Source organism: Asparagus officinalis, chromosome 8 (genome assembly GCF_001876935.1).
Source record: "Asparagus officinalis chromosome 8, Aspof.V1, whole genome shotgun sequence".
Taxonomy (NCBI): Eukaryota; Viridiplantae; Streptophyta; class Magnoliopsida; order Asparagales; family Asparagaceae; genus Asparagus; species Asparagus officinalis.
The window spans coordinates 41,405,531-41,418,842 of record NC_033801.1 but is presented as its reverse complement, the minus strand read 5'-3'; the positions used below and the strand labels follow the sequence as shown (position 1 = coordinate 41,418,842).

At 36.2% G+C, this 13,312-nt stretch overlaps 3 protein-coding genes across 5 annotated transcripts in view; 1 reads left to right on the top strand and 2 right to left on the bottom strand.

Moving 5' to 3' along the window:
* On the top strand, positions 515–2,393 carry LOC109821165 (protein LYK5-like). The gene is made up of 2 exons (XM_020387354.1): positions 515–876; positions 974–2,393. The coding sequence occupies exons 1-2, from the start codon at positions 869–871 to the stop codon at positions 2,391–2,393; spliced, it is 1,428 nt and encodes a 475-aa protein (XP_020242943.1). The 5' UTR covers positions 515–868.
* LOC109821164 (serine/threonine receptor-like kinase NFP) lies at positions 3,101–4,946 on the bottom strand. The gene is made up of 2 exons (XM_020387353.1): positions 4,219–4,946; positions 3,101–4,124 (listed from the first exon to the last, which is right to left on the bottom strand). The coding sequence occupies exons 1-2, from the start codon at positions 4,944–4,946 to the stop codon at positions 3,101–3,103; spliced, it is 1,752 nt and encodes a 583-aa protein (XP_020242942.1).
* Positions 6,486–13,312, bottom strand: part of LOC109820325 (protein DA1-related 1-like) — an 11,956-nt gene continuing 5,129 nt past the window's right edge. For all 3 annotated transcript variants that reach the window (XM_020386452.1, XM_020386453.1, XM_020386454.1), the window contains exons 6-14: positions 12,997–13,129; positions 11,101–11,221; positions 10,931–11,014; positions 10,236–10,355; positions 9,740–9,952; positions 9,592–9,654; positions 9,360–9,478; positions 8,698–8,756; positions 6,486–7,171 (exon numbers count right to left, since the gene is read on the bottom strand). In XM_020386452.1, the coding sequence (XP_020242041.1) occupies positions 6,849–7,171; positions 8,698–8,756; positions 9,360–9,478; positions 9,592–9,654; positions 9,740–9,952; positions 10,236–10,355; positions 10,931–11,014; positions 11,101–11,221; positions 12,997–13,129 (1,235 nt within the window). In that variant the 3' untranslated portion in view covers positions 6,486–6,848. The remainder of the gene's footprint in view (positions 7,172–8,697; positions 8,757–9,359; positions 9,479–9,591; positions 9,655–9,739; positions 9,953–10,235; positions 10,356–10,930; positions 11,015–11,100; positions 11,222–12,996; positions 13,130–13,312) is intronic.

Here is a 13,312-nt window from a genome sequence, read left to right as displayed (position 1 = left end):
TTGTGGAACACGCGTAGCACATTCTCAGTGTGACCGATCATAGATTAGGGAGAACAAGAAAAAGAGGTGGGTTATTTTGTTCTTGAATTCTTGGATAGAGACACTAAACACAAATTGACCCCCAAAAAACTTTACATAATGACATTCTATTATGATCAAACAATATAAGTTTAGTTAATAAACATGTACTGTACGTATACGCATCGCGTACACTAGAGTACTAGTTATTAATAAAATAGATCAAAATCATTAAATACTTTATCATGACCTTAATCTCTCTTTCTTCTGACCCAAAGCATAATGATTTATAACCAATATTAACTGAGAAAGAGTCCAATTGTTTGATTGAGCCCTTGCTTCAAGTTATAACCAAGTCAAACGAGATTAAAAGAATCAATTATATAAATGGAATAAAAGACTTTTAGTTAGTCTTTTAATTAAGAAACAAAGAGCAACATCTCACCAACTCTTTTATCTCTCCGTCTCTCTTTCTTCAAAATCCCTCCACAATCATCATTCACAAGGAGAAAAACACCATGAAACAAATCAAAGTCTCTTTCCTCATCTTCATCCTTTTCTTCATCATCTCAAATACCAAAGCTCAACAAGAATACTCAGGCAACTCAATACTAGACTGTGACCATCAAAGCACATCACCTCCATCTCCTTCTTATCTCTACACCTGCAATGGCCCCAGTCAATCCTGCCAAGCCTTCCTCATCTTCAAATCCCTACACAGTCACAATTCAGTCAAGGACATATCATCTCTCTTTAACACTGACCCTTTTGAGCTTGCTCAAATCAACAACGTCTCGGATTCCTACACTTTTCCCAGCAACAAAGAAGTCATCATTCCCGTGAATTGTTCATGCTCAGGTCAGTATTATCAAGCAAATACATCTTATGTTATAGATGACAATGATACATATTACAGTTTAGCCGTTAACGAGTATCAGGGTTTGAGTTCTTGTAGCGCTCTCATAGGCGAGAACCCTTATAAACCTGAGAAACTATTTGGCGGTCTTGATTTGTTAGTTCCTCTTCGATGTGCATGCCCTACAAAGAATCAGACTCAGGATGGTACAAAGTATCTGATGACATACTCTCTCAATGAGAATGACAATCTTTCTGATCTTAGCGAAAGATTTAATGTCAGTGATGACAAAGTTGGGAATGCTAACGGGTTTGTTGATCCAGACCCGGTTGTTTATCCATCCACCACAGTGCTCATCCCATTGCCAAGAAAACCCTTGAGCTCGCAAACTCAAATTTATCACCCACTTGAGTACAGTCCACCTCCCCGTTCATGTCCAATCATTCGTAAGGCTAAAAGATTAACTACAGGACTTCATGTAGGTATTGGTGCAGCTATTTCTGTTGCAGTTCTGTTTCTTATCGTTACAGTTTTATTGTGGCTTCGAAGAAAGAAGATGAAAAGAATGGTGATGAAGAATAACAATGTTGTATCAAAAGATATTGCTAACGCCGTGTCAATAATAGACTGCCCATTGAAGATATTTCTGGTTGAGGAAATAAAAGAGGCGACTAAATATTTCAGCTCAGAGTGCAGGATACAAGGATCAGTGTATAAGGGAATAATCGGCGAAAATGTGTCTGCAATCAAGAAGATAAGTAAGGATATGTCACAGGAAGTTAACATACTGCACAAACTCAATCATGTCAATATTATAAGCCTCCATGGAATTTGTACAGGAGAAGAAAACTGCTATTTAGTCTATGAATTCATGGAGAACGGGTCTCTGAAGGATTGGCTCAAGAATCCTAATCGATCTGGGCTCTTGAAGTGGACCCAAAAGGTTCAGATTGCTCTGGACATCGCTAATGGGCTCGATTACATACACAACTTCACATATCCGCCATATATTCACAAGGATATAACGAGCAGTAATGTTCTCCTTAACGGGAAATTGAGAGCTAAAATAACAAACTTTACACTGGCAAGATCATCAGACTGTAGAAAGTCCGGTTCCTACTTAACAAAGAATGTTGAGGGTACTCTCGGTTATATGGCACCTGAGTTCATAGAATCTGGACTCATAACGCCGAAACTTGATGTATATGCATTTGGGGTAGTTATATCGGAACTTATTACAGGAAAGAAAGCTATAAATGTAAGCAAAGGGAGAGAAGAACTGTTATCGGAATCGATAGTTTCCATTGTAGAAGGAAACAATGCAGATCGAGAGCTTATGGGCTTCATGGAGTCTACTATGAGAAGCATAAGCCCTGTAGGTTTAGTAACGGAGGTAGCAAAACTATGTGTGGCTTGTTTGGCAAGAGATCCAGAGAGGAGACCTAGCATGCATCAGGTTGTCTCAGTTTTGACAAGGGTTCAAGTAGATTCACAGATGTGGGCTTTGGCATACCAATAGAACTTGATGGAGCTTTAGCTAGGAAAAGTAAAATATTCTGTACATAAAAGAAGCTTATAGTTTGCACTCTTTACCCATATTCAGGGAGTAATACTTTTTAACGTATAGTATTGTTGGCAATATAGTATGGCGTATCATCTTCCATTCTGTGTTCTGTTAGTTTTTTTCTCAGCATTCTGAAACTCCCCAGTTATCTTTATTACAGAACACAGGCTAAAACAGACGTTCACCTGGTAGGAGTTTAACATAACTCTAGAGAATAAACTAAATGAAGTTTAAGAAACAATAAGAAATTTTAAGCAAGTGGAAATTTTCTCTTCCACCAGATAATGACTTACACTCAGTTCAAGGGTTGAGAAATGCAAAAAAAGAAAAAAAAAAGAACAAATTTTCTCTTCCAAGTTGGTTTATGTTTCCCATCTTTCCTAAAACAATGATACATATAATTTCCTGGGTAAAATTGGGCATAAGAAATGATTAAGATGTATATTTTTCGGAATTATTCATAGCTTCCATTCATAACTACTTGAAAATCCACTGAACAAGCTACCCGAACAATATCTACAGTCTAACAGCGAAGATATCTAAATAACTTCTTGTTCTTTTTGCCTTTTTTCCCCTTTCCTTTCTTCTCTTCCTTTTTGCTACCTTACAGCACAATAAGAACCCTAAACTGCCAGCAAATTTACAATACTCATTGAGAAAAATCAACGGGCGATAATGGGATTATTAATCCCAACAGTCTCCCCAGAATGAGAACTCAACCTCGTTTCAAGCTCACCACTGCTCGAGTGAGCAAGAAGCGAGAGGCTTAACGCTATATCACACATCCTTGGCCTCTGCAATGAAAGCTCTGAAGTGCAAGCCCTCGCCACCGATGCCAGGCTTAAAGCTCCCTCTATAGGATAAAACTCGCCAAGACTAGAATCCATAAATTTCCTTAGTCTCTCCTCAACCTTCTCCTCAGCATAAAAAACCAACCTTATCTCCTTCAACAATTCTTTGGTTCCTACAGCCCTCCTGCCTGAGAGCAACTCTAATAGGACAATCCCGAAACCAAAGATATCAATCATTGGGGATATAGAATTTGATGCAGCTTGGGCATTAGAGAAGTTTGATATCTTAGCCTTGAAATTAGAATCGAGAAGGATGCTTCTTGTACGAATATCTCTGTGAACAATGTTTGGCGTAGTATGCTCGTGCAAATACTGAAGGCCATTAGCAACATCCAAAGCTATCATCAGCCTCTGCTTCCATGAAAGAAAGTACACAGATCTCGAAGAGGATGCATTTTCTGGGTACAACCATTTATCCAAAGACTCATTCTCTACAAATTCATAAACCAAGAAGCATTTCCCATTAATTCCTGTAGAAATCCCAATCAACTTCACTAAGTTTGCATGATTGACCTTTCGTAGTATATTTACCTCCTGTGAGCCATCACCTTGCATTTGCTTCACAGCAAACACTTCTCCTCCACAGAGGATGGCTTTATAAATTGAAGTACTGATTCTAAATTTCTGATCTAAATTCCTCGTGGCGTCTAAGATCGTTTGGGTCTCAAAGATGACTGGCTTGTCTATGTACTCTGTTAATCCGGTCAATAGCTTGTCTGCTACCCTAGGACTGAAATTTTGATCAGTAGATGAGGTACTCTTTAATTGAAGGAGACCGGCGGTTTCAATACTAGAAGTGACTAGAAGTGATACGAGCCAGACACTTCCGAGGCCACTGTTTACAGTAAGCAATGACCAAGAAAGATAATAGTATCAAAGCAAGAACGGAGCCTAACAAGCTCGAAACAAGGACGAGTGCGGTATTAGACTTGGCATTCTGCTTCTCACGAGAGGAGGTGTTGTAGTAGCGTGATGGAAGTAGTGGGAGCCTTGAGACTGGAATCAGTATAGGAAAAGCAATTGCATCACTGAAATTTCTATAGTTGTTAGCAATGACTATGGCTTCAGATGATGTATTCATTTTCCTACTCAGTGAAGAGATGTCGTCTTCTCGTTGCCAAACGTAAGTTACAAGGAATTTGAATCCCTGATCCAATTGGGTCTTGGAGGGGCACTGGCAGTAAATAGGGAAAATGACTTCCTGCCCAACCTTCAGACTGGCGGGAACCAGCATCGGATTTGAATCTTGGACGACCTGATAATCCGTAAGATTCTCAAACGCACTGATTGAAACGAAGTAAAAGCTGTCTCCAGCCTTGATCTCATACGTGGTGTTGACAAAGGATCGGTTTCCGGTGCAGCCACATAAAATCGGGACAAAAACAAGTTGGTCAGGGAAAAAAGTGACATCCTCCGATGGTAGATTATTTGCTGTCATTATAGAGAGACGGCTGACACCAAAGAGATCAGAAACCTGACCGAGTTCAATATAGTCAGGGGGCTGAGTCCGGTATGTGACGTAAGTTTTACAGGGTGAAGCCGAGCATGAGAAATCAGTGATATTTTTATCGGTTGATTGAGCAGAGATAATGGAGGCTGTCAAGTTGAGAAGAAGGGTTGGGAGAACAATTTCAATGAGGAAGAAGGATAGCCCCATTGAGTCCTAGGGTGCTTCCGGTTGGAGTAAGTTTGAGCTCCGACTATAGATAAATCTTGGGGGTGAAGGCAGAGCTCTCGGTGGCGAATTTTCAAATGAAAGTCTCCTAATTATAGAGGGGTTTTGTCGTGGAGTAAGTTTATATGATTCTATTTGTTTTCTTCTCCCATCAAAAGATCCCTCAAAGTTGCATCCTACTCCCTTTCAGCTCAGATGTCTCCACATTATAGTAGGTATAAATCATAATCATCTCGAGCCAATTCAACGGGCTGCAACTTGCTTACTAAAACAATTCCATGTTCTCACATACATCAAGTGTATGAAGTATAATATTGCAGGCTGACTGAGAAGAAAACACTTTAAATTATTTATTGGAATAATCCAATATTTTCCTATTGCTAAAATATACTCTGACACAGACACCCTAATGTCCTCCAAATTGCAATCATCTACCTATAATTCGCCACCTCAACAAGCAACGAAGAAATAAAATTTCTTAGGAATTTAAATTACGACAAACTTGAAAAAAATGGTTGTTTTCTACCATCTTAATAGTTCATATGGAGAAATTTCCAATAAGAAGCTCAAGAACTGTGTGGTTAGCTAGGAAAGAAGACAGGTACCAACAATATAAGATTTTGATCTAAATTCAGGCGCATTGGTGAAGAAAAATTATAAAAACAGGCACAAGCACTTTGGGTGAGACTTGTTCAACAATTGCTACAGTTACTCCTTAGCATCACACGCTTGATAGTTACTTCTTTGTCTAAATAATAATAATAATAATAATAATAATAATAATAATAATACACGACAGTTACTAAATGCATACTTTGTCGTTTTGAGGTTTGAACCTGATTTATCACCAAGTTACATAATTGGCAAGACAAATTTGAGAATACACAGTGTCAAGTGTAATTGCAACATAAAAATATTTACAAATTAAAACTGCATTAGTGCTGAACCTGGACCAAGTTTATCAAACAATTATCTAACCGGTGCTTTAATTTATATAAGCCACCTCATAACTTGTTTAGCATGTCTAATCCATTTCTCAATAACCCAGAGAATGGCCATCAACATTTTTATGTTTCACTTCACATGCTTTAGATTAGACCTTCATAAATTATAATCATTAATAAGAATTTCAAAAGAAATAGTAAGTCATACATCAAATAATAGGTCATGCATATACACAAACAAATTCTGAATGTTTGAAATATGCATACTGAGAAACTACAAAAATGTATATGCGAACAATCATATGGAGGGGACTAGCATATGCCAGACAACTAAGGAGCATCCAAATCAGATGAACCAAAGTCATTTATCTTTCATATGTGGACTTTTCCTAAGTATACATAATAAATTTCATTATGCTCCCCAGGCACTCTTAAAATATATGACATATTAACATTACAAAAATATCAACTGCTACCGGTTATTTAAGGGGAAAAGGTACATCAAGCATATTTATTCAGAGATATCGCAATGACAAAATAAAAATAGAGGGCATCATAAACTTTAAGCAAAAACCTGTTGTTGCAAGCCCTTTGCTTGATTGATGTTGAGATGCCTCGTTACTAAATGCCAAAATCAAAGACTTCATATCCTGGATCGTGTCAAACAATAAGTTCACAGAAAATACTTATACACTGACGAATAACAGAACTTACGGCAAATTCCACACTCTTGGCATCTGCCACAAGACGACAAGAATGAAGCCCATATTCAACTTATTAGTTATTGTTCCATTAAATACTCAATGTAAATATCAAAGCAGCCGTACATGTGTGGGAACTCCAAATTATCCAATGTCTCGTATAATTCTCAGCCTACGAACTTTAAATTGATAGCTGAGCAATAAATTTTTGTAAATAGATATGGCAAAGTAGTCATTTTTTAGAATGGGAAACTGCCGGTCAATTTGATATGCTCCAAGGTACGCCTTAGACCATATTGAAGAACTGCCTGGTTACCAGCTCGGAAACCATCTCCATATGCAGCTGAAGTATCTGATTCAATCTGGTGCTTGAAAAAGTCCCCCAACTTCCTCTCAAATTGTGATCTAGTTCCCTTCTTTGATGCCGCGGATGATGAAGAAGAGGCTGAGGAGGTGGATGCTACATTGCTGCCAGACCCTGACATAATCTCTGAATCTAGCCACATATGAGCCAACACTTGGCAGATACCTTCTTCAACTTCTTGACTAAGAGTGCGGTACCCTGTTAACAGAAGATCAGGATTTAGGGATTAGGAATAAATATGAATTTATTAAACCATTAGTAACTATGAGTAAATTTCACAGTACTACCATGATCTTTGGGTACTTTGCATAAAGCTATCATAATCATTCGTTATTAGAGAAAACTACAGTAAACTGTTTTCACTAGACTACCGTTTTTTGACAAATTTTCTATAATGTACTTTATGTATCTTTTTACCTCTATGAATTTTGTGGGTCAGTGGGTACGAACAAGGGTAGTGTAGACTTTTTATAATAGACGTTCCTTAAAATGATCATTGCCCCCTCAAAGTATTGGTGAACTCTCAAGTTGCTTCCTAAAGTATCAATTTTCCTATTTTCCCTCTTAAACTATGTGTATGTATCCAATGTGATCATTTTGCGAGTTTATGGTCAAATATTTAACAGATTAATGATGTGATAGTGTTTTTTTTTTGCATTTCTTGTATTTTTTGCAATCTAAAAAGTATTTTTTTTAATTCATAAAAAAAGTAGAGGTAAAAAAAACTGTGAGAAAGTATTTAAAAAAAGTGAGAAGGTAGTTAAAAAATTATTTTTTAGTTTGGAGAAAAAAGAGAAACCATCAAAACCATGAGGAAACACAAAAAAAAATACTGTTACATCATTAATCTATTAAATATTTAACTATAAACTCACTAAATGGCCATATCGAAACCATATACATAGTTTGAGGGGCAAAATAGGTAAACTGATACTTTAGAGGGAAATTTGAGAGTTCACTAATATTTTAAGAAGGAATGATCATTTCATCCAAAGATGTTAAAGCCAGTAGCAACAATTTCCAGTACTTCTACTTCATGATAATTCTCCATTTTTTTTGTAGTTTCTCTAATAAAAAAAGTTACATGTAGTGTTGTGCAAACCAACACCCACAAACAACAACAACAACAAAACACACACACACACACACACACAAAGTAATGGTAGTTTCATGAAATATACCCTTACAACTATACCAATAACATGATGTGTAAGTTCCATACAATTGCATGTCAAGGATACACTTGTTGTCTGAGGAATTAGCTGATGTACATACCTTTTTCTTTAAATGCTTTAAGAAAGTTAAAGTTGTGAATATATGTTGAAATAATATGGGCAAAATTGAGAGCTAGTATTGGCTCAAGGACCAGGCTCATAAGTTCTGCATTCAAGTTTATATTCTATTACATTTTTTAATATTTGCCTTCTGACCTCATTGTTCTTCTCTTGGTTATCATCATATCTGAATTAAAAAAGCGGATAGCTCCCACCCTCTCCCAAGAAATTGCAACTACCATGCCTCGATTTTTTTAACCCCAATAGATCCAAAAAACCTCTCAGACTAAGTCTCTCTGCAATTTTTGCAAGTTATTTCTGTCGGTTATTGAACTGCTATATGGAATTTTATTGCTAGTTAACACCTATTAGTGTGAATGACAAGTTATCTGTATTATACTATCTGAGCTTTTATGCACCAAATGATGTGAATTTTATTCGATAAAGTACCTTTAAGCCGCAGCCAAGCATGCATCATCTCGTGTGCCAATATGGACCCCGTCAATAATCTGCTCAAAAAGAAAAGAAATCTGTAATGTTTTCTAAATTTTACAATTAAATGACTGGGTAATCCAGTTGAATAAGAAAAGAAATCTGTAATGTTTTCTAAATTTTACAATTAAATGACTGGGTAATCCAGTTGAATTCCTCAGCGAAGGGAGACAGAAAGGGAATTCTAAATTTTACAATTAAATGACTGGGTAATCCAGTTGAATTCCTCAGCGAAGGGAGACAGAAAGGGAAAAAAATTATCTGAGCCAGAAAGAAATAATGAAGATAGGAGTTACATTAGAAGTGTGAAAAATAAGGTTATTATAGATAGGGCCACAAAACAAAAGATTTGAATGGGAAACAAGAACCAAACCTTCAGTTCCATTTAGAATCCTAACTCATATGGGTAATCAATTACTTAAAAAAAACAGAAGACTACAGATTATATACAAGAAACTATGACCCAATTGTTAAGGTTTTCTTTTAGCACCTACTACAAAATATAGTTTGCAAATATTCAGCAAAATACATAAAGGAACAAGTTTATCAACTAGAAAACATGAAAAATGCATCACGATGAGACCATAAAAGAATACTAAGTGAAATTGAATAAGGAATACCTTGGTAGTCCATACAGAATAAGAATTGCAGTTACTTCACACCGGCGTGTAAGCCTATAAGGCTCTGTGATCATATCCACTGTTCTATTTCCAGCCCCAATCCTAGGCCTTCTTAAAATCTGACGCAAAAAATAGTTTAACTTATTGATGAATTATACACTATTCAATATAAATGTAATATTTTTAAGTAAAACATAGAATCCACATTAAAGTTGTTACTGATAAATCTTACAGTGCTGACTGTCTGTTCTTCAGAAAGGCAGAGACCTCTAGTTTCAGGGAGATGATGAGGCCCCTGAAACGGGAAATGGTCCAGGAAGGAATGAGAAACTATATGATAATTTTATATGCAATGTTTTTTCGAGTATCAGATGCCTTACACTTTTTTCACCTTCCATGGCCTCATTAAGGGCTTGTCTCTCAACCAAAAGTAATGGAATCTGTTGTTCCACTTTCATATTCAAACCTTCATAAAATTCTTGTATATCCAGATAAAGAGGTTGGCATTCACTGGTGTCCATTATTGAAGAATCCAAACATTCTAGACATAGCTTCCTCCCATCATCAAGGGCCACATATTTTGTATCTCTTGCCTGAAAATTCATATGAAATTAAACAGAGCAGAAACTAGCAGCAAATAATACCTCAGTGATACATGCTCCAAAGTAAAGTTGAACTGGACAGAAGTTAAATGAAAATTTGAATGAAATGAAATAAGCCATCATGCTTCTGAAGGACATGCACTTGTCAAGTGAGCTAAAAAAGAAAAACACTAACAATAAATTTTCAATTCTTAAATTAAGGTCTTAAATGGATTCAAATCCATAATTCACAGCCTATAATGAAGTCGTATTTGCAAGAAGTAATTTGACTGACCTCCATTCTTTCACAACTGCAACATCGTGGAGTACCATCGACCTCATGAGAAGGACAATACTTTTGAAGCCAGAAAGGATGCGCTCTATATTCAATGAGGCCATTGATATTTGTAGGAATCTATAAAAGAGATCAACATGAACATCAACAGTAGGGTTTTTATTGGAAATACATAATTAGAGAAATTAGCAAAGCATGATAATATTTCCATCAGATATTCAAGAACATTGATATTTATAGTACATCTCCACATACTTTCAAAATTTTCAAACATAATAGCTAAAGTTTATTAACTATGACGAGCGGAAAGGCCTCCAGTCTAAAGGTAATCATACATGACTCTATCCTAACCATTCCACACAAAGCAGAGTGAAAAATCACAGGAATCAATCTATTGTTAAAGAAACAAATAAATTGGAACAGCGGGTTAAATCATCTACGAAGTAAGAAATCATCAAGGGCTAATATTTCGTGCTAAGCTGAAGTTTGTATCATTGAGGTATAGACCATGTTTGTGGAAATCATGAGTTTGTCAAAGAAGAAGCTAAGAGTATGTACTGGTTTTAACATATACTGAAAAGGGCTAATATTTCGTGCCACTGTATGTCTGTATTTCATTATTTGTTTTAAAGCAGGACAATGCTTATGAAAAAAGATAAATGCAATTTGATAAAACTTAATGCAATAGTGCTTACAAATTGCTTGCAGACATCACACTTTGGGTGGTAATTTTCTTTGTAGCAAGACTTGTGATATGGATAGTTCCCAGACATAGAGAACTGTATCAAACAAACAATGAGCTCCAGACTGAACCTTAAAAAACAACCTCCCAATAATAATAATCAGCTAGTAATAACTTCATTACCTCGTAATCAGATATTGGCTGATTGCAAGCATGGCAACGAAAACACTCTGGGTGCCAAACAGCACCCATGCAACTAAGAAAGCGTCCATGACCAATTTCAGTGTTGCAACCAGCGCAAATCCTGCAAAGAATATTTTGAAGTTTATTATATGTGTTGAGAAATAGTAATCAAAGAGGACATTCAGTTCCCTCTCTTAGATGTTATTTATAATATCATAAATATAAAGAGACTTGTCCCTAACCAATATGGAACTAAACATGCATAAAGAAACAACTGTTAACACTCCCCCTCTAGCTGAGCATATATATTATATATGGTCAACTTGTTACAAATAAAATACACACACTCTAATCTATGACGAGGCTTCAAAAAACTCATAGTAGTCTTGATCTTATTATCTTTTACTTGAATGTCTTCAAATCAGCTAATCCCCTCTAGAGCTCCACTAATCAAACGATCCTCTTTAGGGATCCATCAACAAACGATTCTCTTCATGATCCACTAAACAAACGATCCTCTTCAGGGATCCATCCACAAATAATCCTCTCTGAGATCTGATCTTTCTTTAAGGATCCAATAACAAATGATCTTTCTTTAAGGATCCAATAACAAATGATCTTTTTTTAGGGATCTAATAAACAAATAATTATTCCTTGAAGGATCCAACAATAAAGGATCATTCTTTAAGATCCACCAAAGGAACTGAGAGAACAATATTCTCTGAACGATTCTCCAAAACGAACCAATTAAACAATTTTTACTAAACCAAACATCAAATCAAACCAACAGAATGATCTCCATTCTCCACCAAACCAATCACCAAAATCCAAACCAAACAAACTAGTTTTCTGCTATATCAATCAAAAAGTATGACAAGTGATGGATGAACAGTGTTTCTGATGAACAATGCCACGCGGATGAACATTATTTTTGTTACTGTTTCGGGCCGGATCTGATGGCGGGATGAACCGTGTTCCTGATGAACAGTGTCACGAGGGTGACAATATCTTTGAACATTGTCGGAAGTGGTAGCGACTAGATTGTCGGCTGAGGGTGAAGGTTAGGGTTTGATGGTGGAGGGTGGCGGCTAGATTTGGGAGGTTCGCTGTGATTTGCATAGATTTCATGTGGGCCCCACCTCAACTTTTGCACAGAGTAAAGGTGCATAAGGGTGTTGGTTTGGATGGACGGTTGGGATTTGATGAAGGATCAAGTGGATAGCTCTGATACCACGTTGAGAAATAGTAATCGTAGAGGATATTTAGTTCCCTCTCTTGGATGTTATTTATAGTATCACAAAGAAATAACTCTCAACAATATGTAAATAAACCAAATACCTAATGCAGTGACTAGTTTTGTACGTCCATATAATCAATGAGAAAATTCCATACAAATTTCACACTATGAGTTCTTAAACAAATCAATTTACGGCTCAGAAAAGTTCCAATTTCTGATAATCACCTTCTATGTCTTTTCTATCTATTAAATGTACAATAGGAACATTGACATAATTTAATCAAGCATACAGTATCTGAAAATTTAAAGATAAAACCAACAGCAGCAATTACAAGGATTTTGAATAATCCCAATTGTTAATAACGAGCTGAATTTCTACTTTCCATTTATCTATCAGGAGTCCAAGAATATATGAAATGAATAAATATGTTTAGTTATATTTCCTGCAGGATTCAAACAAAACAGTTCACTTGTTATCGCCTGAAATTCATCATGGCAATCAGTTATGAGCATGATCATTCAGCAGTCGCATTCACTACAGAAAGCTTTCAAATGCATAGATTAAGCATCAAGTCATTTATATTTAATGCAAACAATATCATAATGATTCTAGAATAGGGCAGAAGACAATTAGGAAGTGAAATGAGAAAGTAAGGTACCTGAACCCGGAGGAAAAGAGATATGGTGCTGGTTGATAATTTTGTTCGCTTTCACGGGGAGGAGAAGCAACATTTAAACTTTCTTGTAATGCCCTTGCAAGTTGTTCGTCCTCCTCCAAGTGATCGTGATTGTCTAATGCAAAAAAATAAAATTTGATAAAACATGATATATGCTATATAACGAAATAATTGACTCAAAAACAACTCCTAGAAAAGGGAGCTAAACCTAAGAAAGGTTTAGATCCTGATTCTGACAGATCAGAAACCTCTGCATCTTTAAGCTATTCGCCAGTTCCTTTGCTCATTATGACTAAAG